This window comes from Suillus plorans (genome assembly GCF_016647745.1).
Source record: "Suillus plorans strain S12 chromosome Unknown HD556scaffold_54, whole genome shotgun sequence".
NCBI lineage: Eukaryota > Fungi > Basidiomycota > Agaricomycetes > Boletales > Suillaceae > Suillus > Suillus plorans.
The window spans coordinates 256,464-278,864 of record NW_024537438.1 but is presented as its reverse complement, the minus strand read 5'-3'; the positions used below and the strand labels follow the sequence as shown (position 1 = coordinate 278,864).

Here is a 22,401-nt window from a genome sequence, read left to right as displayed (position 1 = left end):
GTCATCAGTTTATATATCTTTTGCCAGGTCCTTCGTTCCAAAGCGTGCTGTAATCATACGGGCCAGTTGCGCTGACCGAGTCCTATGGCATTTAATCGGGAGTTTACAAAGCTGTACGTTTATTAGTACATAGTATGTCATGGGCTATGACGATGCATGAGTAAAGTATTACGTGAACAAGAGGCAACCTGTGAGCTTACAAGTACCCTTCAAGAACGCTACTATGGTGCGCGTCACTTAGCCACCACTACTGTGGTGCAGTGGCCAAATTGGGTGCCGATGATGCCGACGTTCAGATACGCCACTACCATGCCACTCCCGGGAGTCCTTAACTTGTTTTAGTACTTCGTTTTAAAATTGTAAACGGTTTTTCGGTACAGTAATCCAAGTCAGTTGTTTCTTATTCATAATGGCGAAAAATCACAAATGGCTCGCAGCTGCACGCGCAGCGCGATGGAAAAATAAGCCTCTGGTTTCTGCATGTTCCTCTGTACAAGCTCTTTCACCACCATCAGCGCAGTCCGCAGGCATACCCGAAGCGCTCGGCACAGAATTCAGTCCAATAGACTTGGATTTCGACAATCTCTCCGACTGTGGTTACACTGGGGGTATTGATTTCCATCAGCCGGATGATGAGCATGAATCCGACTCACCTTCAGGAAATGAATGGTCCGATGATGAAAGTCTCTGTGAGCTGGAGGGGAATGATCTTGAAGAAAATTTGAAAGGACTTCGAGCAGAGACGTTTTTTGACAAGTTGTCATGGCCGAAGAACAGTATGGTATGGATGAAAGCAGAGCAGAGCCGGTCTCTCGGATACAATGGCCTCTCCAGTCGACTTTTGACTGATAGAGACGTTGTAACTCTATATGTTATGGAAAGCAGGACCACCGCGCTCTATTTGTCAGCCAAAATCGTACTATATAAGGCAGGAGCTTCTCGAGTACCCCGTACACCGTAAGAAGTTTGTTTTGTTGTACAGTCCAAGAAATACCGTGCAAGAACGTTCAGATAATATTCTAAGAGGCAATTGGACCATCTTCCCTACATCCGGCTTCTCCAGCTTCCGTCTCCTCTGTGCTTTCGTCTTCTGTTGTCGTGGCGAAGGGCACCAATCCAAACCCTGGCCACTCACAAAACTCATTGCATTTGTGCTGTTTCTCGAACATGCTAACCGTGCATTCCATATTCCCCTCGCCAAAAAGATCCTTCCCTTGACCAACTGACCTAATCAAAAAATTATATAAGCGAGCATGGAATGACATATTGACGCACGGGTCTGTTAGGATCTGCGGGTCCGTCAGCAGCTCTGTGCTTCCTATCAGGATATCCGAGTCAGTAGTGTATCGAGCTGCAAAGCAATGAATTACCTTGATAGTCTGAGATGAAGGCCAAGCCACCCGTCTTTACATACTGCACGTGTTGCGTGAAAGAAAAGAACGAAGCTACTTCATAGCCATAATCATCGTGATCGAGCAGAGGATTAGAGTCCATGTTGTGAATGAACTTCATAAAAACGTCTGGCCCGCCTTCAATAAGCTCCTCTACAAGATATCCCACACACGACGAGCCTGTTTTTGAGCCTGCCTTCGTAGGTTTGGAATCACGTTGAGAGTAAGAGATCGCCAAGCCAGCGTCAACAAAGCGCACACGAGGGATGTCAAATGGCGGAGGTTCCTCAGAGGAGGCAATACAGTGATCGATGAAGGCATATGTGAGCTGTAGGAGAGAATGAGCCCAATATAAAACGTTTGCTTCCTTGCCAAGCTTGGCTATTTCGTCGATTGACGAAAAACGACCTATTTTGTACATAAGGCTTGAGGCGGATGGAAACACCTTATGAAACGGTCGCTTCACTGCAACATTTTGACCAGGAACCGATCCTAGCCCACTTTTAACAAGAGGAGTGAGAGAAAGCCAACCAGGATGAGCAGTCTTAAATCCACCAGCCCCCAGCATGCTGCGCGTAGATGAATTGACTGTCAGCTGTCCGATTATCGCCTGCGCTGGTTCTACCTTAAAAGAACGATAATTGAGATTCTTAAGGATATCTGCAAGCGGACGAGTGGGGATCCCATAGAAATGAACGTTCTCAGTGTATGTGCCAAGCACTGCAAGAAAAACAGTAGAGAAACGGTTAACAGTGCACCACTGTGAACAGGACACCAAACTCACCTTGTGCAACATCAAAGTTTGTTGCACTGCCTCCACTCCGCAGTGCTTCCTTTAGGTCGCTGCGATCAGGCGAGCTAAACAGCGCTTTGGGTGGCGCAACTGCAAGCTTTTTGTGAGGCAGTGATGAAGATGTGGTGGTGGTGCTCAAATTGTTCCTGTGGGACCGTTTGGTAGACTCGAAGGCACTTGACGATGTAAGATTTTGAGTGGACGCGGAGGCGCTTTGCAATACAGTAGAGACCTGTAGCATAGATATGAATCATCTGAAATGCTGCCAGGTGTAAAACAAACTTACGTTCTCCGTTGTTTCTACTCGATGTTGAACTTGAACTTGACGAGCGGTGACCTGTCTTATCTCCTCCGCTTTTTCTACCCATTCCTCATACTCATTCCATTGAGCCTCCGGAACGACGAGCATCAGCGCAAATTGCTTGGTCTTGAATGTGGGTGCCTTCGATCCTTTCTTGCTTGGGACCATGCATTGTGAGATGAAATATGGGACCGAGGCCTTGTGCGTAGAGAGGTCAACCCATACTGCATCTCAGACAACAAACTCCTCGATACGCCACGGGAATCCTGCACCGAAAGTCAAAATCTTAGGAAGGATAGTGTCGAATGCAATATCCATGAGCCCAGGAGCATCAATGCGTGCGTCAACATCTTTTTTGCCTTCTCGGATATTCTATGATGATTGACGAGTGAGTGACATGCTGGTCGAACGAGTGATAATGAAAACAAACCCCAATTGCAACCCAATGTCCTTTCCTCCGTGCACCGACCTCATGGACTGCCGAAATGTCGAGTGTGATGGTTTCCATTGGTGGAAGTGCATATGAGAGTTTTGACCAACGCTCACGCTCGGTGCCATACTGCACATGATTTACCGAATAGCCTGAGCCTGAGGAGCGACTCGGCTGCCCCCATGACGATGGGATAGCGATGTCTGGCCCAGTGGAATGGGTCATTGACGGCGGACGAATGCCACGACCAAATGCAATAACAGGAGGGGGGTTAACTGTTGCTGTGTGTATGAGTCTCGGTCAGATCTAGTGCACGACACAAACAGTAATCAACGACAAACGTACATTTCCTCTGTGCAGCATTGACAGTTTGCCGGATCGTGCGTGGGTCAGGGAAGGTATGGGAGAGCTGCGGCTGTGGAACGGATCTACCAGTGGGTCTCACAGACGTGGCTGGCATGGTTAGATAGTGGGAATGGCATGGACCACAGACATAGCGGCCAGGTTTGCCTGGGTCGACGGTACCAACATAGAAGCAAGGATCACCTTTTGCAATCCTTGCTCGACAAACAGGGCGTTCACAAACACGATCTTCTGCAGCAAACGCATCTTCTGTGAATTGAGAGATGAGCTCGAACTCAGGCATGGTAGAGACACGGTGAGACACGGTGAAGGAAAAGCAGTTTGAAATTACTAGCCTAAGTAGACAGATTATATATCTGACGCCATGTGGCCAATGCCATGCGGCCATTCAACCACATGAATGTGAACAACCAAGGGCCTCGTAGATAGAGCCTCCCCCAAGTCTCATAGATAGAGCCTCCTCCGAGTCGGAGGGTGCTTGGGCTACAGTGCTAATTGATTAGTTGCGATTGACATCATTAGACCGCGGATCAAAGCTTTCCATTAGGTGGCTCAAAGTAGCTGCCTAACCTCGCCTGTGCCTAACTCTGCCTAACCTAGGCGTATGAGATAAGCAAGCAGATGTTGCTGCTTGCTTATCTCATACGCCTAGGTTAGGCAGAGTTAGGCACAGGCGAGGTTAGGCAGCTACTTTGAGCCACCTAATGGAAAGCTTTGATCCGCGGTCCTTGGCAGCACGGATGATGGGTAAGGCGGCTGCAGCCATCGTCTACATTAGCTTCGCACCTTACCTCTCCTCATACTCCCTTATCTTCATTCTGCTGATTCAAGCCAAAGCAAGCCAAAGATATCAGCATGTTCGTGCGACTCTATTCTCGCCGTTGGAATTCTGGGTGCAAGTTCTGCCGATTCAAGGCATAGGAGCGGGTGGGCAGGTTGTGCACCGGTTGGAATCCTGGATGCAGGTCAGTTCTCTCCTGTTGTCATTATCATTCTTCTTGAAAATCCGTTCAATGCAGTAAGTCTTTAACCTCTTTGACTACCCACGTCTTAATATGGTGTCACAGTGCGGTAGAACGTTCCGAATTCTACCCAAACCGTAACCTGTTGTCCACCTGGCATGGTACTTGGTGAGCTCCATCCTGATTGCCATGTACTTACTGAATATGGTATCACAGTGCGGTCGGATTCGACCTCCACCGGGTTAGAGGTGTATATGTAGCTTGCGTCAAATTCCTCCCATATCCCACCCACTGTCAGCAGCTGCACCAGTACGCTCAAAGCTCAATGCCGAACCAGAATAAACCATCCTGTATGTACTACATGTACTACCCGTAATCGACATTGTCCAATGTGCTGACATTGCACTCTAGCACCTGTCACGAGTTCCAAATACGAACCATTATACGTTCCTAAATTCTAAGTCCTTTAAGCGCCCAGTCACAGCGCCTGTTACTAAGAAAGTATTTATAGTTGAAGATGTCCCAACAACGGCGTCTATTGTAGAGTTATCTAAAGAACCTATGAATGAGTCACGTGACTTATCGGAGTATGCCGGACTAAACTTTATTCCAAACGACCCTGACAGAATGTTCCAGAACCTTACGGTTGCTGCAGCACATGTCATGACATCATAAGTTATATATAGAATCGTACGATAGCATCTTATTATTTGATTGGTAGTTAGTTCAGACTCAGTTTCGATCTCAGTTACAATATATGTATATAGGTAGTGTCTTGTAGTCAGTAGTTCTTTAGTTCAAACCTCTTGTATCTCCTAGTGAGCAATCCGAGACGTACCTGCTGCCTTTTCCTCTTTGTGATTATTCTGTTGTTTGAGTCCTAGTCTCTGCCCAGCGTTAATTCGTTATTGGGTTGTGACAGCACCTCTCGAGGATATTTCTCCGCATATCCTTCGATTATGGAAGACCCGGCAAACCGACAAGCAAATTGTCCAGAACTTGAGAAATCATTACGATACATCACGATACGGACTCGGGCAAGTCATTCATATTAATTTATGTCCACAGTACTTGCTTACTTCATTATAGGCTTACAAAATTCGTGAAGATACGTATTGGAATGGGCCTTTTGCGCACACGCCAACAGCGTAATACTGTTGAAAGCATTCGCGAAGCTATGATCGAGCTTCGAGAGACATATCCCAACGCAGGTGCCCGGGAGATGGTTAATTTGCTCTTTCACGAGCATGCCATGAGTGTTTCGAGGTAAGTGATATCTGTGGTATCATGTCGTCTATCACACCAAACTTTCATCCTACCAGAAACATTGTGATAGCATACTTTTCAAAGTACGAGGTCGACCTTGTCCGCCAGCGCAAGGCTCGTAGGCTCCAGAGACGACGGTTTTGGGCAGCGGGAGTCAACGACTTGTTTGCTGTTGATCAGCATGACAAGTGGCTTAGGTTTGGCCTTGCGTTACATACTGGCATTGAACCGTTTACTGGGCGCATTATGTGGATGCGAGTGTGGCACTCGAACCGGAATCCGCAACTGATCCTAACTTACTACCTTGATACCATCCAGGAACTTGGTCGTAGGTTTTTCTTTATGATTTTTTACCATAATGCCATTGATGTTGTTGTGTTATAGACATGCCTATGGTCACGCAAAGTGACCCAGGATCGGAGAACTTTGGTATTGCTAATGCGCACACGATGCTCCGTCAATGGCACGACCTGACACTGCAAGGTACCCTACAACATCGCTGGATGCGTACAAAGAAAAACGTCATGCCAGAAATTACGTGGTCTCAGTTACGACGCCGGTTCACTCCAGGCTTCGAGAATTGCTTAGACAGTGGTGTTGATGCTGGCTGGTATGACTGTGACAGCACTTTGCAACGGTGTGTAGTGATGTGCACGGCCCGGCTTCAGGCCGTGGGCCGGCCAAAGCCGAGCCTGATTAGGCCGAGCCAAGCCGGGCCCAAGTCAGGGCCTGACCACGGCCCAGGGCCCGGCTTGAGGTGTTGAAAAGCCTGAGCCGGCGGCTCAGGCCGCGGCTTTTTGTCCCTTATCGGCCTCGATATTTGTGACCATGTAACTATGAAAACAGGGTCAGTCCAGCTAATCCACCAACCATGTACATCCCTCCATTCGATAATCCAACAGAGGTCTCCTCAGGCTGCTTCATGTGGTTCCTCAAGATGGGTGTATTGGTTGATGCAAGAGGCACTGTCTGCGCGGTCGAATTTGCCCCTCATCATTTTGGGTTGAAGTTGGTACGTCAGGCATTCGTCTCATTTAAAAATTTATGAATACCTCTGCAAGGCAACTCGTACTCCGTGGTGTTTGCGTTCCGTTCAAGAGCCTCAAGCTTGTCACCAACATATACGAGTATATTCTGCACAAGGTCCGTCATCAGATCATCAAATTCCTCACGATGGACCGCTAAGCTTTTAGCAGGCATCACCCTTCGCGAGATCTCCTCATCCTCTTCCCTCCTCCTACTCGCGTCTGTCGTCCGCACTCGTTTGAGCCATATCAGCAGTTGCTGACGTGCGCTGGGTGTTTGCGCATGGCGTTCGTGGTGTTGGGAATGGCGTGGTGGAGCTTCTCAACCTGGGTGAATTCACGCGCGACTTGGAGTACTGATTTACATTGGTATGCGCGTGTCGTTGATTGCTCACCGTTACAAATATGCTTAGATTGAATTTTGGATCATTTTGTTCTTGAAAGCCGTTGTTGAGCCCAAGCCGAGCCGCGGCTTTGACCTGGCTTGGGCTCACGGCTCGGCCTGAGCTTTTGCAAAGCCCAAGCCCCCCAAAGCCGGGCCTAAGCCGGGGCTTTCAGGCCGAGCCGGGCCCGCACATCACTAACGGTGTGTGATACATTTCTTGTATGCTACTACGGTCCTTAAAGATGGCTGCAGCTTAATATTTCGATGGGTATTTATTCCATGGCTGCAACGTGAGCTTGATGGGTACAAGGACCGTATAAACAATACTGCGAAGCGACATGATCGCAACAAGGTTGATAAAGTTCTCATACCAGTTTTCCCTCACTCTCGCTGACATGGCCTACTATCTACTTTCAAGGTGCTCCCTCATGGGGTCCCAAACCTCATTTATGATTCACCAGGTGACTTTGGTGCACTTGATTTCAAAGTGTGTGATACGTCTCCTATTATTTTCATTTGCATGTGCTAAGTACAAGTATTTTGATTTCTATCTAGATCGTTCTTGAACCAGGCGCTATAGACCACGTTCGTAATCTCTATGTTGATCTTAATCACGCTGTCTTTGAGCTTGTCCCTCGAGACTTCGGTGATTTCTTACATCAGTGCTATGATGAGCTTGGCCGCCCCATTGTCGATCGCCGCTCAGCGTGGAATGTCTATTTGGACTTACACCAGATCACCTCTCGACTTTACGAGCAGCTGCCGCCAATGGTGCTCCCCGATGACAATCTGGACGATGATTTCTTACCGCTCTTGGAAGACCACCAGGACTTGCCATTTCACGACGGAAACGATGGAGCTTATTATATGGGTGGTGTAGGTGGGGGATTGGGCCTTGGTGCGTCTTTTCCATCATGCATGCAACATTACAAAGACCTGACTTCGTTGTAGATGAATCTCATTCACGACAATTGGACATACTTGCAGGGCAGGATGAACCTGATGTATCTCTCATTGAAGACACCAACCTTGACGAGTCTGGTCACGCTGGTCTAGTGGTCTGGGAGTTTTCCGATGACGAAGATGGACATGTGGTTGACGAATGGTAGTTGGATCTACAATAAGACTTATTATGTAGCGCGCGTGATATTGGAATGTTGCGCACAAGGGATCCCCGACTCCCAAACGCATGCTTCTTGTTTCCTTCCCGTACGATTTCCAACACGGGATGACCTATACTGTCAATTATTGGGTGAAACAACATCAACCTAATGACTGCACAGCCAACGGGCGAGATCTTCGACGTACTTTCAACACAATGCCCAACGAAAAAGTTGATGTCATTCGGCGTGATACCACTGATGACCAACTTCTTCTTGGGGAAAACCAGGATTCGAAGTCGGGGAAAATAAGGACGGTTGAAAAACATCTATATTAGGTACGTAGCAGGACTTACTCTATTATATTTTAGCTCTGTCTCTGCGGTTTCCGGAGTCCTGCACCAGAAATGCTGACAAATAGAGCGCGGTGGTCCTGCTTTCCATAATATGTGGCCAAATTGCCGCCTCGTGAGAAATATATCTCGCTCAGATTTAACTCAATCAAAAATTCCTCTTGTAGGATTATTGTACTTATCAAAAGGATCATTTCTACAAGACGAAATAAAAATCTGATTTTTTTCAAAGGGGGTAGGAAGCTTGCACAAAAGTAGTGGTGGCTAAGTGGCGCGCACCATAGTATCGTTATTCTCTAAACGTTTTATACGATGAGACTCAGAGACAGTCCCGAAGATTGGGAGCAGGAACTTGAAGGGGTTAGCATTCTGAGCTGATCACTATGTTGACATATCCCCTCGCCACCGACCGAAGTCGTAGATGCTGGACGAGTCGTCACAGACTCGCAACAAGTAATATCAAACTTGTCCCGAGTATCTGAGAGTAGCGGGCGTGGTGCTTGGAAGTCATTCATGGATGCCATGAATTCGGCTGAATCCAGCTGAATCAGCCAATGAAATCATCTAATACCTAATTCGCCTGCCTGCATACGGGGAAATATTGTTCATATTCATAGCGAAGAGTAAATGATATTTGGTGTACCTTTTGCCTTATTCCTCGCTGACCACACCGTCCGAATGTCGTGACGTTTCCGCACTCGGTAGAGAAGGTGTGTGCAGTTGACTATGTGCATAATGCGTCTGTGCAAAGGTCGAGCACAGCGCGTTGAAGAGAGACCTTGTGAGGCACAAATACGTCAATTTTCCAGAACTGCTTCCTGTCAGCATAGATGCATTCAGAATTCCAATAATGCTGTGGAAAGAGCAAGAAGAGTCAGGACAATTTCCTGTGAAAGAGCCTAGCTTACGGCACAGTACAGGGTCCCAAGTCGTCAAAAACGCTTATGAATTGACCACATAAGCGGTACCCCATGAGATGCTGACATCCCAGTGAAGCACGCCTCCCTTTCAGAGGGCGCAATGGCCTGTCAGAGTAGTGGGGTGGATCATAACAAGAAGTAAGATCGACGAGTGTGGAAGGTCCTGAACGGAGTTGATAGCAGCGCCTTGGTGATCAAAAAACCAGATGTACGCGATGCTCACCTAACAGGACAAACATTGATCAACAACAAGGTCCTGTTCAAGCCTGTTGTTGCATCTCTCTTGCACAGTGGTCTCCTTTCAGGAGACTTTTTATAACCATGACTAGGCGGTCCCGGTATGAACATCCCAGATATCGTATTCACCGTATAGACCGTTCTTGGCGTCCTCCCGACCAGATTAAGACGGAGTTTAATTCCCAATCGGGACGATGTGACTCAGCTTGATAATCCCCGCCACCCGCCGCCCTCCGAGTTTTGACTCTGTGCGTTCGGACGTGTGCACTATTTAGACAAGAGGGAAATCTTCACATGCCCGCTTACAAAGGCCATGTTTCGCGTGTCAACGTTTCAACGCTCGCAAGCTCGGAATCCACTTGAAACGGCCACCTCAGGCTTCTGCCGTGCCTAGATCTTATAGACAACAAGACCAACATTAATATTGGTAATGTCATCTGGTTTCACCAGCACTTGAGTGATCAGTAAATCACGACTCTAAAATCATGCAACTTCTAGCAAAATTTTCCCACTTGCATAAATGAACTATTGGATCATGTGTAACCAGCCGACGTGCTTCAGAAAATGGTGAGTCCTCGTCACTATATCATTCTTTTATATGGTTTCGGACCGAGTTGGCAAATGACCTCACATGGTGCGAATTCAAAAACTTGATCATGGATGGACCCGGGACAACTGGGGACAACCGTAACTGCTCTTCTCAGCAACGTTTACTACCACAGGGCCCAAACCTGACACAAAGGTTCCTCTGAGGTGTATCTCTATGAGAATGAACACGAGGCACGTCAATGAACCAATGGACCATGTGTAAACAGGTTAATTGTAAGTTCCTACCACTTTGAATTGAAACACAACTTCTTGTCAGGGAGTTGGACCTTGCACTCCTGACTCGTAACACTCGGATCACCACTATCTTGTCATCGCTTTTTCGAGAGGAGGCGTTTCATACGTGGCCATTGCAAGATGCCCAATATTTGCGTTCACCAGCGCATATAATAGACCACTGTGTATGATATTGCTCTCGAGTTAGCCATGTTCTCCGTTGCATCCTTGTTGACAATTATCCTCCTGGCTTTGTCAACCACGGGATCGCCCGTTGAAGTCAGCAATTCCCCCATCACCCTGCCGATTGCCAGGAGGTTAAGTGCCCTCAATGGTACCATTAACCTCTTGGAGCAGGATAGAGCTCGCGCCGCTGCCCTCAGGCTTAAAGGCCAAAACTTGAAGAATGGCGGCCATGGCGTTCCTATTGCCAATGTTGCTACTGGATACTACATAGCAGTTGGGATTGGCAGCCCCCCTACAACTTGTAAGTTCAATACTGAGAAAATATGCGACTGCTGATGCGTTATCGAAGACGACTTGATTGTCGACACCGGTACCTCGGACACATGGATTGGCGCCAAAAAAGCGTACTCGCAGACCAGCACCAGCATCGACACTGAGGAGCCTATGCAGGTCATCTACGGTTCCGGATCTGCCTACTTCGATGGTATGACATACAAATATAACATAAGTAATCGAAAATACCCATGATTATCTACAGGATTTGAGTACATCGACACCTTCACTTTCGGCAATGGGCTCACTATCCCCCAACAGTCGTTTGGTGTTGCTCTTGAGACGTCGGGCACCTTCGGCGGAGCTGACGGTATCCTTGGCCTAGGGCCTGTAGACTTGACAGCGGGTACCCTGATAGATGAACCGACAACGACGATTCCAACTGTCACTGACAACTTGCATAGCCAAGGCACCATTCATCGTGAGGTTGTTAGTATCTCTTTCGAGCCCATCACTGAAGTGATGGAGGTCATCAATGGAGAACTCACCTTTGGTGGAACTGTCCGTAACAAGCACGGTCCCATTACGTACAAGTAAGCTACTTCAGTCCCTACATCAATGCAGCCTGATAGTAATCGTTTTGTTTCAGTCCTATCACTACCACCAGTCCTGCATCGATGTATTGGGGTATCGACCAGAGCATTTCCTATGGCGACACAACGATCTTGTCCTCCACTGCTGGTATCGTCGATGTTGACACCACTTATATTCTCATTGCCAGCGGTGCGTATCCAGAGTGCAGCGAGCAATCATGGTCTAATCAACGTTAGTTAGATGCTTACGTCGAGTACCAGTTTTTAACCGGTAGTACTACGGATGCGGCGACTGGTCTTCTCCTCATTTCCTCTGCCCAGTACGCAGCCCTCGAGAACCTGAGCTTCGGTATTGGCGGCGTGCGCCATTTCTGTCGGCTCTCACATCCCTTGCTTACCATTTGCACAGGAAACGTACACTCTCACCCCTGCCAAATCTGGCCTCGTATTCTCAACACGTACATTGGTGGCAGTAGCAACGCCATCTATCTCGTCATTACCGACATCGGTACGCCCAGCGGACAAGGGTTTGATTTTGTTAACGGCTACCCATTCGCCGAGCGGTTCTACTGCGTGTTTGATACCTCCCGCTCCCGCATCGGGTTTGCTCAAACCCCGTATACTGATGCCACCACCAACTAAAATGAAACTGCCAAAGTATACAAAGGATTTATTTTCAGACGCAAAACAGCATATAAACAAAACGCGGGTAACAAACAACAAGAAATGCATGATACCAACACATACCACCTCCGTTAACCAGAGCACGTGAGGCAGGCCTCCTTGTTCTCTAGCGAGCACATCATTGCTTGCGCCGCAGGACGAGTGCGCAAATAGTACATGCCGGTCTCAAAGCCCTTCTTCTAGCCATACTCGTCAACTGGCCTACGGTAGGCGACTGCAAGTGAATGTTCAAGCTCTGACTGAATGCTCCACGGTTGGCAGTAAGGTCGACGACTTCCTCTGCGAGATCTCCCAGATGGTTTTGTAAACTTTGGTATGCTGGAGATGTTGGTGACGGAGCCATTGCGAGCAATGATCATGTTCTTCATGTTGTCATTGCAGAGCCCACAGTCGACGAGGTTCTTGAGTAATCACGAGCATACAACCTGTAATTCACCAGCGAGGACACGACGAGTGCAGATACTATTGATCGAACACGTCAGCTTGCACAATGTGATAAGGAAGTCGAACGTACCTGATGTAGGGCCCAAAGCACCATTGAAACTGAGAATTTGACTAGTTGAGACAGTCGGCATGGGTGCAACCAACAACGAAGTCCACAGTCCAGTTTGTGCGATCTTTTCGTTGAGACTTGGTTCAGTCTGACTCTCAAAGATCAGAAGGGCATAGATACATTCAGGAATTCTAATAATGCCGTGGAAAGAGCAAGAGGACGATTTCCCGTGAAAGAGGAGCTCACAGCACGGTACAGCATTCGACTTTATGACAGGCTCGCAGCGCCAAATATTCTAGATTGTGCGAAAAGGCATCAGTAAGAGCGATTATAGTGAGACAAAGTACTAGATACCTTGTGGGCCGCTTGAACGCTGAATAATGGCTGTCCCAAAAGCGGAGTAGCCGGTACCTGTTAACAGCTGAATCAGCTCAGCTAATGAAATGTTTCCGACAGAGGGTACTGTTGTTTCTTCTCTGTCGTACAAGATTTCTACTATGACTCTGAGGCCAAAGAGCAGAATCAATCAAGTACCACCATTCCAGATGGGCCAGGAGTTGATGACGTTCAAGCCTCCCGGCCCCCGAACTTAAGTCGGCTTCTCGAGGATTCTCGTGCCACGGTACCTTTCAAGTAGCATTCGTAAGGCTTATTCACATGGATAGTAAGCAAGCCTGTTGATGAACTTCATAATATTGATGCAGATTTCAGTCAGCAACTGACTGAAGCGATGCGACAACCGATGTCACAGAGTCCTACCCGTCTCACACATAAATATGAGCACCCTTTCGCCTTGAAGTCACCCAAAGCTCTATTCAATCATCATCACCACAATGTCTGAACAGCTCACTCTATACCTCCACCCGGTGAGGAACGATGCAAATTGAAGAGAAAGACTTGCCTAACCCATACCTCTTTAGCTCTCGCCCTATAGCCAAAAGGTGAAATCACTGCTGACACCCTCTCACGAGTCTCTGACACGATTTGACAGGCCGAATTAGCTCTTATCGAAGCTAACGCACCCTACACGGGCTACAAAATCGATGTATTCAATAAACCAGAGTGGTTTGTTAGCAAAGTGAACCCCGTTGGCAAGGTATGTGTGATTGATGTCATGCGTCTATTCTGGAAGATTGATGTAACATCACATAGGTGCCCACTGTAGCATATGGAGGACCCAGCGTCAACCCCGACGAACCTTCGCCCGCTTCCAGTAAAATCACAGAATCAAACGTCATCCTCGAGTTCTTGGCAGACCTCTATCCAAACTCTGGCCTCCTGCCAAAGGATCCTGTTTCGCGCTCCAAAGTCCGTTTGTTCCTTGATGCGAATAGTAAATCCGTCGAGGAGCCGCTTTATGCCTTCCTCGGAGGGGTGGGGTCATATGAGAATGTCTTGAAGGGCATTGAAGTTATCCAAGGACTCCTTGAGGAGGACGCAGATTTCGCAGTCGGAGTTCATTACACCATTGCAGATGCCTCCATCTCGCCGCACATCGCAAGGCTCAGGATCATCACGGAGACTGACGCAGGTAAAGTACCCGCATTCGTGTATTTAGAAATTGACGCTGATTAATGGAAATAGGCCGGTTCCCTGCCGGTATGGGGTTCAAACTGGGTGAGGAGCTAAAGGGACCCAAGTTTGCTAAATTTACGAAATACGCCGACCGAGTATTGCAGCGTGCAAGTTTCAAGCAAACCTTTGATCAGGTGTGTATTCCGCTGCCCTTTTAGTAGGCCAAAATGACTTATTGCTACACTGCGTTTAGGAGGGTGTGGCCACATTCTTCAAGACGTTTTACGCGCGTGCACAGTGAACATATACATATACCTGCTAAAATAGAATTAGCTTCGTACGATATAGCTTACTCAGTGTTAGAAATTTGCAGTATATCCAGTCGAATATTAATAGACAAATCTTACAATTAACAATCGGCAAGGAAAGCTGTACGACAAAGACAGTAGAGATACATCGAAATCTTACATGAGCATACCAACTACTCCTCCATCTCATCTCCGCTCTCATCATCGCTATCGCTGTCCTCGCCCTCCGCGACATCAATAGGTTCCAAACTTAGATCATGATCTGCGCCAACGTACGCATCGCAGATCACATAGAGTTTTAAGGCGTGCTCGCCTTTCGGTAGCGTGAACTCCAATTTCACCGAGAGGTTCTTGGTGACGGTGACGCGCTTGATTGATAGCAGTTGTTTTGTGCTCGGCTCCCCAACTACGAGCCACCAGTTTGCTATCTTTTTCGTCGGGTAGAAAGGTGCGACAACAGTCTGGTCATCGGAATCCTCATCATCTGCATCACGGGTAAGAGAAACCTGCATGGTGATGGGTGCGCCAGCAGTATATTCTCCCTTCTCGAGCTTGAAGGACACGTCAAGGGTCGGGTAAGAGTTGACAAATGTCGCTACATCACGCCTAGACATACTGTTAGAAACGGTTAAAATGGATACATACAATAGAACTCACATTTGACGACCATCCATTTGCAAAAGTTCGGTGCGTTTATCATCTTCCATCTCCATGACATCGTAAACAGACACAATGCCGGCATCCTTGCAACGTTTGATGGTCTGTTTTGAAATTTAATCAGTAGTGAAGAGTAGTACCGAGAGGAATGGACATACCTCGGGCTCAAAGTGGGGGATTTGCTTGAGGGGCGAATCGGTCTCCCACATCGCCTGTACACACATCTGTGACAAATCCATTGCTCCCAGTGCATTTAGCCATGCGTTCGAAGACATGACATCCACACATGCTGATAGTAGGTTCAAAACCTTCTCCAGAACTAAAACTTGGTCCGCCGCCAAGTCTGGTGGCAGCTGGATACGAGAGAAATGAGCCTGAAGTAGAAGGAAGGTCTTGAAGTGAGGGGCCTCGAAGTCTGCACGATCGAGCTTGACGGGAACACGGTCGTAGACGCGGCGGAGTATGGTGTCTTCGTGACGCCTGATAGGAATTGACTCGAACTCTGCAGAAGAGGCAACAACTTCCAGGAGACCTTTGAGTTTCGTCCGCTCCTTCAGCGACAGGGTGTACACCTCTACAGTGACGTATGAGATATTATAGTACGCCGCTATCATCCCGAGGTTCAGTGCCGAAACGTCCATTTCATCTTCTATCGAAATGCACTTTGAGTTAACCAAGTCTTGCAAGGTGTTCTCCACGAGTTCCGACAGGTGATCTGACAAATGCTGATGGCTGACATTGTGAAGATTGTAGTAGTTGGGGTTTTGAGTCATCCGGCGGTAGAAGTATGTCCATGTCAGGATATCCATCGCATCTTGCTTGTTTTCAATCGTCTTGACAGCGATCTCGGCGAGGAAATAGTCGTGCAACAGATGGGTAGGCAGGTGGGACTCGATGGGAAGACCCTCTGCAAGGAACTTCTTGTAAAAGTCCTTGCGCGTCTGCTGGCACATGAGGACACATCGGCTGCGATCATCTTCCATTGGCCTGCAGGCACGACCTATCATTTGTAGGACGTCCATGACTGGGTAGTCGACATAACGATGTTCTTTGCCCTCATAGTATTGCACGCCCATTATGATCACCATATAGCTTGCAACGGGTAGACTCCATGCAGTGTCCTGCAGACGCTCAGATGCTGGTCAGCGGTAGGTTCGTGGATTACACACCTTAGATGCCACTAAAACCTGGACTGCTCCAGACTGGAATAAGCGTTCGACAATGCGCTTGTCTTGCTTATCGAGCGCCTCGTGATAATACCCAATCCCATGTTTCAGGCATTCGACAAGACTTTTGTCGCTGATGTGGTCGAGATGAGGCTGCAAGTCAGCTTCTTCGATATTCAAGAAGCGATCGGGGTCGCTATCCGCTCCGCAGTGGATCAACAAGTCGTCAACCGTCAGCCGGCACTGGCGTCTTGATGGAACAAATATAACGACAGGTTTGGTGGGCGAGTGCTCAACGATAGAGAGATAGGCAGGTTTAGACATGGCGATCATCAGTGAAGGGAAATGAGGGATAGTAAAGCTCTGGAGATGTATATCCATATCCAGCGGCCTCGAGCTACAAAAGGTCATTTAGTAGGCTGAATGTTGATTACAAGCTGCAAGATGTACCTAGGCGAGAAGTTGAAAATTGCATGCGATGGTGCACCCATCCATTCACCGAGATCTCTAGCATTAGCGAGCGAGACACCACAGGCGACGATGCGAGTCTTAACCTCCGTCTGCGCAGCAACGTAGCGGGTTCTAGATATCACCACTTCATACGTCGGACCGACTTCTCCACCTACAAGCTGGATTTCATCAGCAATCAATAGGCCGATGTTCTGCACATTCTTGCGCTGTCGCCATCTTCGAGACAGGATATCCCACTAGAAATATCGGTTGAGTGAGAGATTTACGACATGATTGAAGAAACTAACCTGCGATGGGGTGCAAACAACAACATCACCCTTCTCAAGAAGTCGAAGGTCAGCGCTGGTGTCTCCTGTAAGGCTTACTATCTCTTTGCCGCCCTGCAGGCCGCTGAACTTCCGACGCCACTCTGCAACACGTTGATCAACCATCTCCTGATAGGGCTCGATACAGACCGCCCTGGGCTGCTCGCGTTTGCTCCAAAGGCGGAGCAGAGCAAATTCAGCACAGATAGTCTTGCCGCTTCCAGTAGGCGCGCCAATAAAGACATTCTCATCAGATGTGTAGAGAGCCTGGAAAACCTGCGTCTGGATCTTGTTGAATGTTTGAATGGTGGATGAGTAGATGCTCTCGAATTCCTTGTTGTGTAGGGCAGACAGCGGGAGTGGCTGGAGTTCGAGAAGAGGAGTGGGAGGTGGGAACTTTTCTGGGAGAATCAAGTGTTTGAAGGAGATCGGTAGTCTGGTCTCGGCATGTAACCATCGGTCGGATACAACAGATATGTAGTAGTTTGGGGGGACGGGCTCAAACATCGGAACTGTGATGGTGACGTTATGTTCATCCTCTGCATAGCGCTGGCGTAAAACGAATGAGTCGTGAAAAAGAACAATCTCTCCATCGACGTCTTCAACCATGATGAGGAACGTTTCAGCTGTTCCGTGGGTCTTCTCATCCCATCGGAAGTCAGGAACAATAGACAAGTCGATACGAAGAAGAGAACGGGTGATAGGTTGCACTTGCGCTTGCAGCTGCAACTTGGGGAAGCTGTGCACCAATCGATGCACGAGCCTTCCGGCGTTTGGAATGCCGATAAGCTCACCAATTTCAGGAGGGTCGAGATCAAAGTAGCGATACCATGGCTAATGAAAATTATCTTAGCACGTCCCTTACTTGAACTGATGCAAACTTACGAATTGTTTGCCCTCTGCTTTTCGGATGACCTCCTGTGGAACACCCTTGAATTGGCGAAGCGGTGTCATGGAGCCCCACCTGAAAACCAAACAATCAGTTGATGATCAACGACCTTATTAAAAACTACCAACATTCGTCGCTCGACCATCTTACATAGGTCAAGACATGCACGCGCTGGCACTGCCCACCCTCGCTTCAGGCAAATCTCAAACATAGCACGAAGAATACTGTAACATGTGTGAGTTGGGTAAACTGACTTAAAACAACACATACCGGCCAGCAGATTGCTGAACAAAGACCATATCGGCCACGAGAGCAAAGCCTAATCATCCAATCAGCACAATATGATAGACGGCTGAATCGTTACCAACCGTCAAGTTTGAGTTGCGATATATATGCTTGTAGGAGAACGTTGATCTTCGCTGCAGGTTCATCAACGCCTTCCTTCACAGGAATGGGCACACGTTCTAACAATTTACCAAGCTCAAGCTTCTCCTCTTGACGCACCTACAAAAATGAATATGAATGTCGAGACTCATATTACAAACAGGGAATATGTGACATACCGGCAGAAGTTTGAACTCGTTTGAGAGCGCAAACACCCGGAAGAGTTCCAGTGTCGACATGGTTGACCTAAGATGCTGGTTGTACGTAGCCATCGAATTGTATGTAACATAGTAGTGAGACGCAATACGACCAAGCTCGGTGCTCTGGAAACGACCAGATGCACGTTCGTACTTGATGAGATGACATTTCTCCAGCAGAACGGCGGCAGAATGGGCAATATCAGCACGCTTCTGGATAAGACCATTGTCGTCCTCCTGGTAATCCACTCCAACACCATACAGTCCTGGGGACTTCAGCATGCGGACATAACTGTGGGAAATGTCAGCACTTTTACCGCTTTGAGAACAAGTGAGCTTACAGATAAGTGTACCCCAACCACTGGACGGCCTCATCACGGTTGCGAACTGTTCCAAGAACAATCTCTGCATTCAAGTTATCCGCCAGCTTCGACACGAACTGAGACTCGATCGGCAGTTGCTGGTTCAGCAAGCTGAGGTAGTACTGCAGCTCGGCATGGTTCGTGATGATGATGCCCTCGCCATACGTGTCATATTGCGGACGACCAGCACGACCAAGCATCTGCAACACATCCTGGGAAGAGAGCTCAACCCAGCGGCCTTTCTCCGGGTTATAGATCTGCGTGCCCTTGATGATGACGGTGTGTGCCGGGAGGTTCACACCCCATGCGAGCGTTGCCGTGCAGACAAGAACCTGGACTGCACCATCTGCGAAAAGCTCCTCGACAAGATTCCTGTCTTCTCTAGTCATACCGGCGTGGTGAATAGCGAACCCAAACGGCAGAAGGTCGCGCAGATTGCTATCTTTGACATTGCCTGCTTCCTCCGTGAGGATCTCACGCGTCGCTGAGTCAGGACGAACGAATTGCGTTATCGTCTCTTTCTCCATGGCCATGTCGCGGATGAACTTGGCGGTCTTGGCGGTCTCCTTGCGAGAGTGCACGAATACAAGGGTCTGATTTTTGCCCGCTTGGTCAAGTACCTTCTCGTAGCAAACCTCATTCATGACCTGGAAACGCTTGATAGCCTTCTTCTCTGTGACACCGATGAATTGTTGCTGAAGCGCACATGGACGGTACGAGGCATCAAAATAGAATAGGCCTTTCGATTCGTCCACGCGGAGGAATGTCGCAACATCTTGGTAGTTTGGAAGTGTAGCTGAGAGACCGACCAGGCGAACGTACTCTCCCGTTTGCTCCATCCTCCGTATCGTACGTGCCACAACGCTCTCAAGCACGGGTCCGCGCTCATCGTGCAACAGGTGAATTTCATCAATAATCACGAGCCGAACGAGGTTTGTATAGCTCGTATCGGTGCTCTTGCGCGTAATGACATCCCACTTCTCGGGTGTGGTAACAATGATCTGGGTCTCCGAGATCTGCTGTTTCGTCATTTGAGAGTCTCCCGTGAGCTCGCCAACCTTGATTCCGAAAACGTTCAGCCGCGCGTTAAAGTTTCCAACCATTTCTTGAACAAGAGCCTTCATGGGCGCAATATAAACAATTTTGAAATCGTCGAGGGCAAATTCGCCTGTAGCCTCGTCGCGATATTTTGACAACTCATTGAGGATAGTAAGCATGGCGACGTTGGTCTGCAAGGTCAACTTAGTGCCTGAAAGATGAAAAGTATAACACAACACCGCTCACCTTACCAGCGCCGGTAGGGGCACAGAGTAAGAGGGGCTCATCCGTCCCGAAGGCAATTGGGTAAAGCTTGCTCTGAACTCGATTGAGCTTGGGCACGGTGAATGCCTTTCTTGCCCATTCTGGCAGTGCAGTAACAGGTACAAGCTCTTCCTCGCCACCTTGCTTTTTCTGGGGTGCAGGGACGTGAATCTCCTCATATCCCTTGCGTGCCCGCTTGAATGAGCCCTCAGGAAGCTTGCACTTCTTGTTGGACATCAGATGTCCCCCCTGGCTGAATGCCATGCTCTCTAGATCGACCGTACGCTTTGGTTGCACTGTAGAGCCTGGCGCAAGAGTTGCTGTTTTTGGTACCGTTAGCTTCGTCTCGTCCACATCCATGGCATCATGCTGCGTCTTCTTGGCCTGGCGGTCTCCAGCAAGCTCCCGCGAGATCCAACCAACACCCTTCTCTCGCATAGCAACTTCGACATTGATCCGCTCGTCTGCGTCGCTCCGCATGAGTTTCGTACACCATACTACCACATCCCGATTTTTGAGGAACTTGGTGATGACGTGGAAGCTCTGGAACTCGAACAGCTCCATCAACTGGTTCTCACAATCGCGCAGGCCTGATTCCGAGCCGAGAATAGAGAGGACAGACGCTGCTTTATCCGCTGCAGTAACTGGATCCGGGTAAACTTCCGATATCTGACGTTGCACCCAGAAGCCATCGATCGCGTGCGGCGAGACAATGTCTTTATCTGTTTTGGCCTTTCCAGTTCCACGAGTTGACGAGCCACCGATGACAAGTTCCTCGTCACCTGCTTCCTCAGCCACTTGTGAGGTTTCATCTGCTTCGTCCTCCTCTTCGTCACCTTCCTCGTCTGAACCGTCCCGAATTTCGTAGCCTTCTTCGTCTTCATCCTCCTGTTCTTCGTCGTCGAATACGACTGCAACTCCAACTTCATCGTCAATTTCTGCATCCTTGCGCTCCATATCCGGATCTGCCATCGTCTCATCTTCAGCGCCATAGTCGGTGATTTTTTGCGCTCGGGCTACGAGCTGAGAAAACACGTCGCTGGAGATGGGACCCAGTACCTCCTGAACCTCTTTCTTCTTGTCAAAGTCCTTCATAGACTCATTCTTGAGTGTTTCAAGGACGGCGTCGGTTGCACTGCGAACAATGTCCTGTGCTTGGTCGCCCAGCACCTGGTGCACCGTGGATAGCATGACTTCATATACCTCACGTGTTTCGGCAGTACGGGGGCGGTATGAAAGTCCTTCAACATCTTGTGTCGCGTCGATAATGTCTGTGTACCCGAAACCAGCTTCTGCACGTCGTTTCACGACCTTTTCTGGGGCTTCCTGCTTGCCCGATTCTCCTGCTTTTTTCTTCTTCTTCTCAACATCTTTGGGCGCTTGACGTTGAACGCGTGAGCCCATCTCGCGAGGGTCAATTCGCCCTGCGAGGGAAGTAGGGGCGCCATCGGGCTCTCTGTCTCTCCTGGGCAGAGCGGACCTGTCAGCGGTCAAGACAAGGGATGAAATAGCACCATAGTTGTAGCCAGAAAGATCTGGCTTGCCTCCTGGCCTCCCAGACATTGGATAAATTTGGTGGGGATGGAAAAGGTTGAGAAAATCACAAACAACAATCGACTGTCGTCGTCGTTGACGGTGAAGACGAGCAGACCTAAATTTCCAGTTTGTGTTGAGTAAGCAGTTGATTACGTGAGCAAGTGGCTGTGTTGACCAGAGCCTAGTCGCCCTTTTTCTCTTTCTTTTTTTCAGAAAAACCAGTCCTGCTTACACGAGCTCTGCTGCCAGATGAGCCTAACAAGCGTTGAAATCCACTCCTGTGGGACTTACCCGGTGCTCATCCCGCAAGTACGTTCCATTACCCCGACTGCGGCCATAATACCGTTTTACAGTGATTCTATCATGAGAATGCTCTGCAGATTCCTGCCAGAGTAGCGGTTATAGCTTATCCTTGCTCTTCCCAGATGGCTGTGTGCATGAACTCGCAGAGGCTTGTAGTACGTCATCGCAAGCTTCTGCCAGTCTCGCATGCGGTCTTTATCGACCCTAACGGTGTAATGGACATCAGTTTTCTGCAGATGTATATATATAACACCAACCGTTGCTGGTTTAGCAACCCCTCGTCAGTGCCTCGTCAACTGCCAGCCCTTCAATTGAACATTCTCAGCACTCCATTCATATGAGCTTGGTGCTCCCTGCATACATATCCCCTACTACTACCCTTTCTAGCTTTAATAACTTTACGCAAGATCTCGATGGTGCACCAACAAT

General features: G+C 48.5%; 7 protein-coding genes across 7 annotated transcripts; 4 read left to right on the top strand and 3 right to left on the bottom strand.

Annotated features, from left to right (window-relative positions):
* Positions 1-661: 661 nt before the first annotated feature.
* Positions 662-835, top strand: HD556DRAFT_1192939 (uncharacterized protein; the record flags this gene model as incomplete). The annotated part of the gene is made up of 1 exon (XM_041296219.1): positions 662-835. A coding segment is annotated over one exon (174 nt), but the record flags the coding sequence as incomplete, so codon positions are not given.
* Positions 836-1,019: 184 nt separating this feature from the next.
* Positions 1,020-3,561, bottom strand: HD556DRAFT_1446572 (uncharacterized protein; the record flags this gene model as incomplete). The annotated part of the gene is made up of 8 exons (XM_041307120.1): positions 1,020-1,227; positions 1,276-1,318; positions 1,371-2,111; positions 2,176-2,416; positions 2,471-2,683; positions 2,723-2,857; positions 2,916-3,196; positions 3,261-3,561. 8 exons carry the CDS (start codon positions 3,559-3,561, stop codon positions 1,020-1,022), a joined length of 2,163 nt encoding a protein of 720 aa, XP_041157006.1.
* Positions 3,562-5,330: 1,769 nt separating this feature from the next.
* Positions 5,331-7,867, top strand: HD556DRAFT_1243085 (uncharacterized protein; the record flags this gene model as incomplete). Its single annotated transcript, XM_041298339.1, has 6 exons — positions 5,331-5,506; positions 5,563-5,834; positions 5,891-6,143; positions 7,169-7,268; positions 7,335-7,403; positions 7,472-7,867. Coding segments are annotated over 6 exons (1,266 nt in total), but the record flags the coding sequence as incomplete, so codon positions are not given.
* Positions 7,868-10,558: 2,691 nt separating this feature from the next.
* HD556DRAFT_1243003 (aspartic peptidase domain-containing protein) lies at positions 10,559-12,042 on the top strand (the record flags this gene model as incomplete). The annotated part of the gene is made up of 5 exons (XM_041298331.1): positions 10,559-10,835; positions 10,884-11,018; positions 11,073-11,400; positions 11,457-11,590; positions 11,642-12,042. 5 exons carry the CDS (start codon positions 10,559-10,561, stop codon positions 12,040-12,042), a joined length of 1,275 nt encoding a protein of 424 aa, XP_041157004.1.
* HD556DRAFT_1394925 (uncharacterized protein) lies at positions 12,031-12,621 on the bottom strand. Its single transcript, XM_041303659.1, has one exon. It carries the CDS (start codon positions 12,425-12,427, stop codon positions 12,203-12,205), a length of 225 nt encoding a protein of 74 aa, XP_041157003.1. The 5' UTR covers positions 12,428-12,621; the 3' UTR covers positions 12,031-12,202.
* A 944-nt stretch (positions 12,622-13,565) lies between these two features.
* Positions 13,566-14,310, top strand: HD556DRAFT_1243081 (uncharacterized protein; the record flags this gene model as incomplete). The annotated part of the gene is made up of 3 exons (XM_041298338.1): positions 13,566-13,673; positions 13,730-14,108; positions 14,162-14,310. Coding segments are annotated over 3 exons (636 nt in total), but the record flags the coding sequence as incomplete, so codon positions are not given.
* A 184-nt stretch (positions 14,311-14,494) lies between these two features.
* Positions 14,495-21,773, bottom strand: HD556DRAFT_1394917 (putative RNA helicase). The gene is made up of 13 exons (XM_041303658.1): positions 20,116-21,773; positions 18,811-20,060; positions 18,452-18,761; positions 18,257-18,392; positions 18,159-18,207; positions 18,017-18,112; positions 17,885-17,963; positions 16,982-17,833; positions 16,674-16,930; positions 16,227-16,620; positions 15,216-16,178; positions 15,058-15,161; positions 14,495-15,006 (listed from the first exon to the last, which is right to left on the bottom strand). The coding sequence occupies exons 1-13, from the start codon at positions 21,694-21,696 to the stop codon at positions 14,574-14,576; spliced, it is 6,504 nt and encodes a 2,167-aa protein (XP_041157001.1). The 5' UTR covers positions 21,697-21,773; the 3' UTR covers positions 14,495-14,573.
* Positions 21,774-22,401: the final 628 nt, after the last annotated feature.

Excerpts from the sequence above, each read along its gene's own strand:
- HD556DRAFT_1394925 (XM_041303659.1), bottom strand. The coding sequence starts at position 12,427 with ATGGCTCCGTCACCAACATCTCCAGCATACCAAAGTTTACAAAACCAT.
- HD556DRAFT_1394917 (XM_041303658.1), bottom strand. The coding sequence starts at position 21,696 with ATGTCTGGGAGGCCAGGAGGCAAGCCAGATCTTTCTGGCTACAACTAT. Across the intron at positions 18,393-18,451 it reads ACGAGTTCAAACTTCTGCCG|GTGCGTCAAGAGGAGAAGCT; the intron begins GTATGTCACATA and ends TCATTTTTGTAG. Across the intron at positions 15,162-15,215 it reads TCCCCCACTTTGAGCCCGAG|ACCATCAAACGTTGCAAGGA; the intron begins GTATGTCCATTC and ends ATTTCAAAACAG.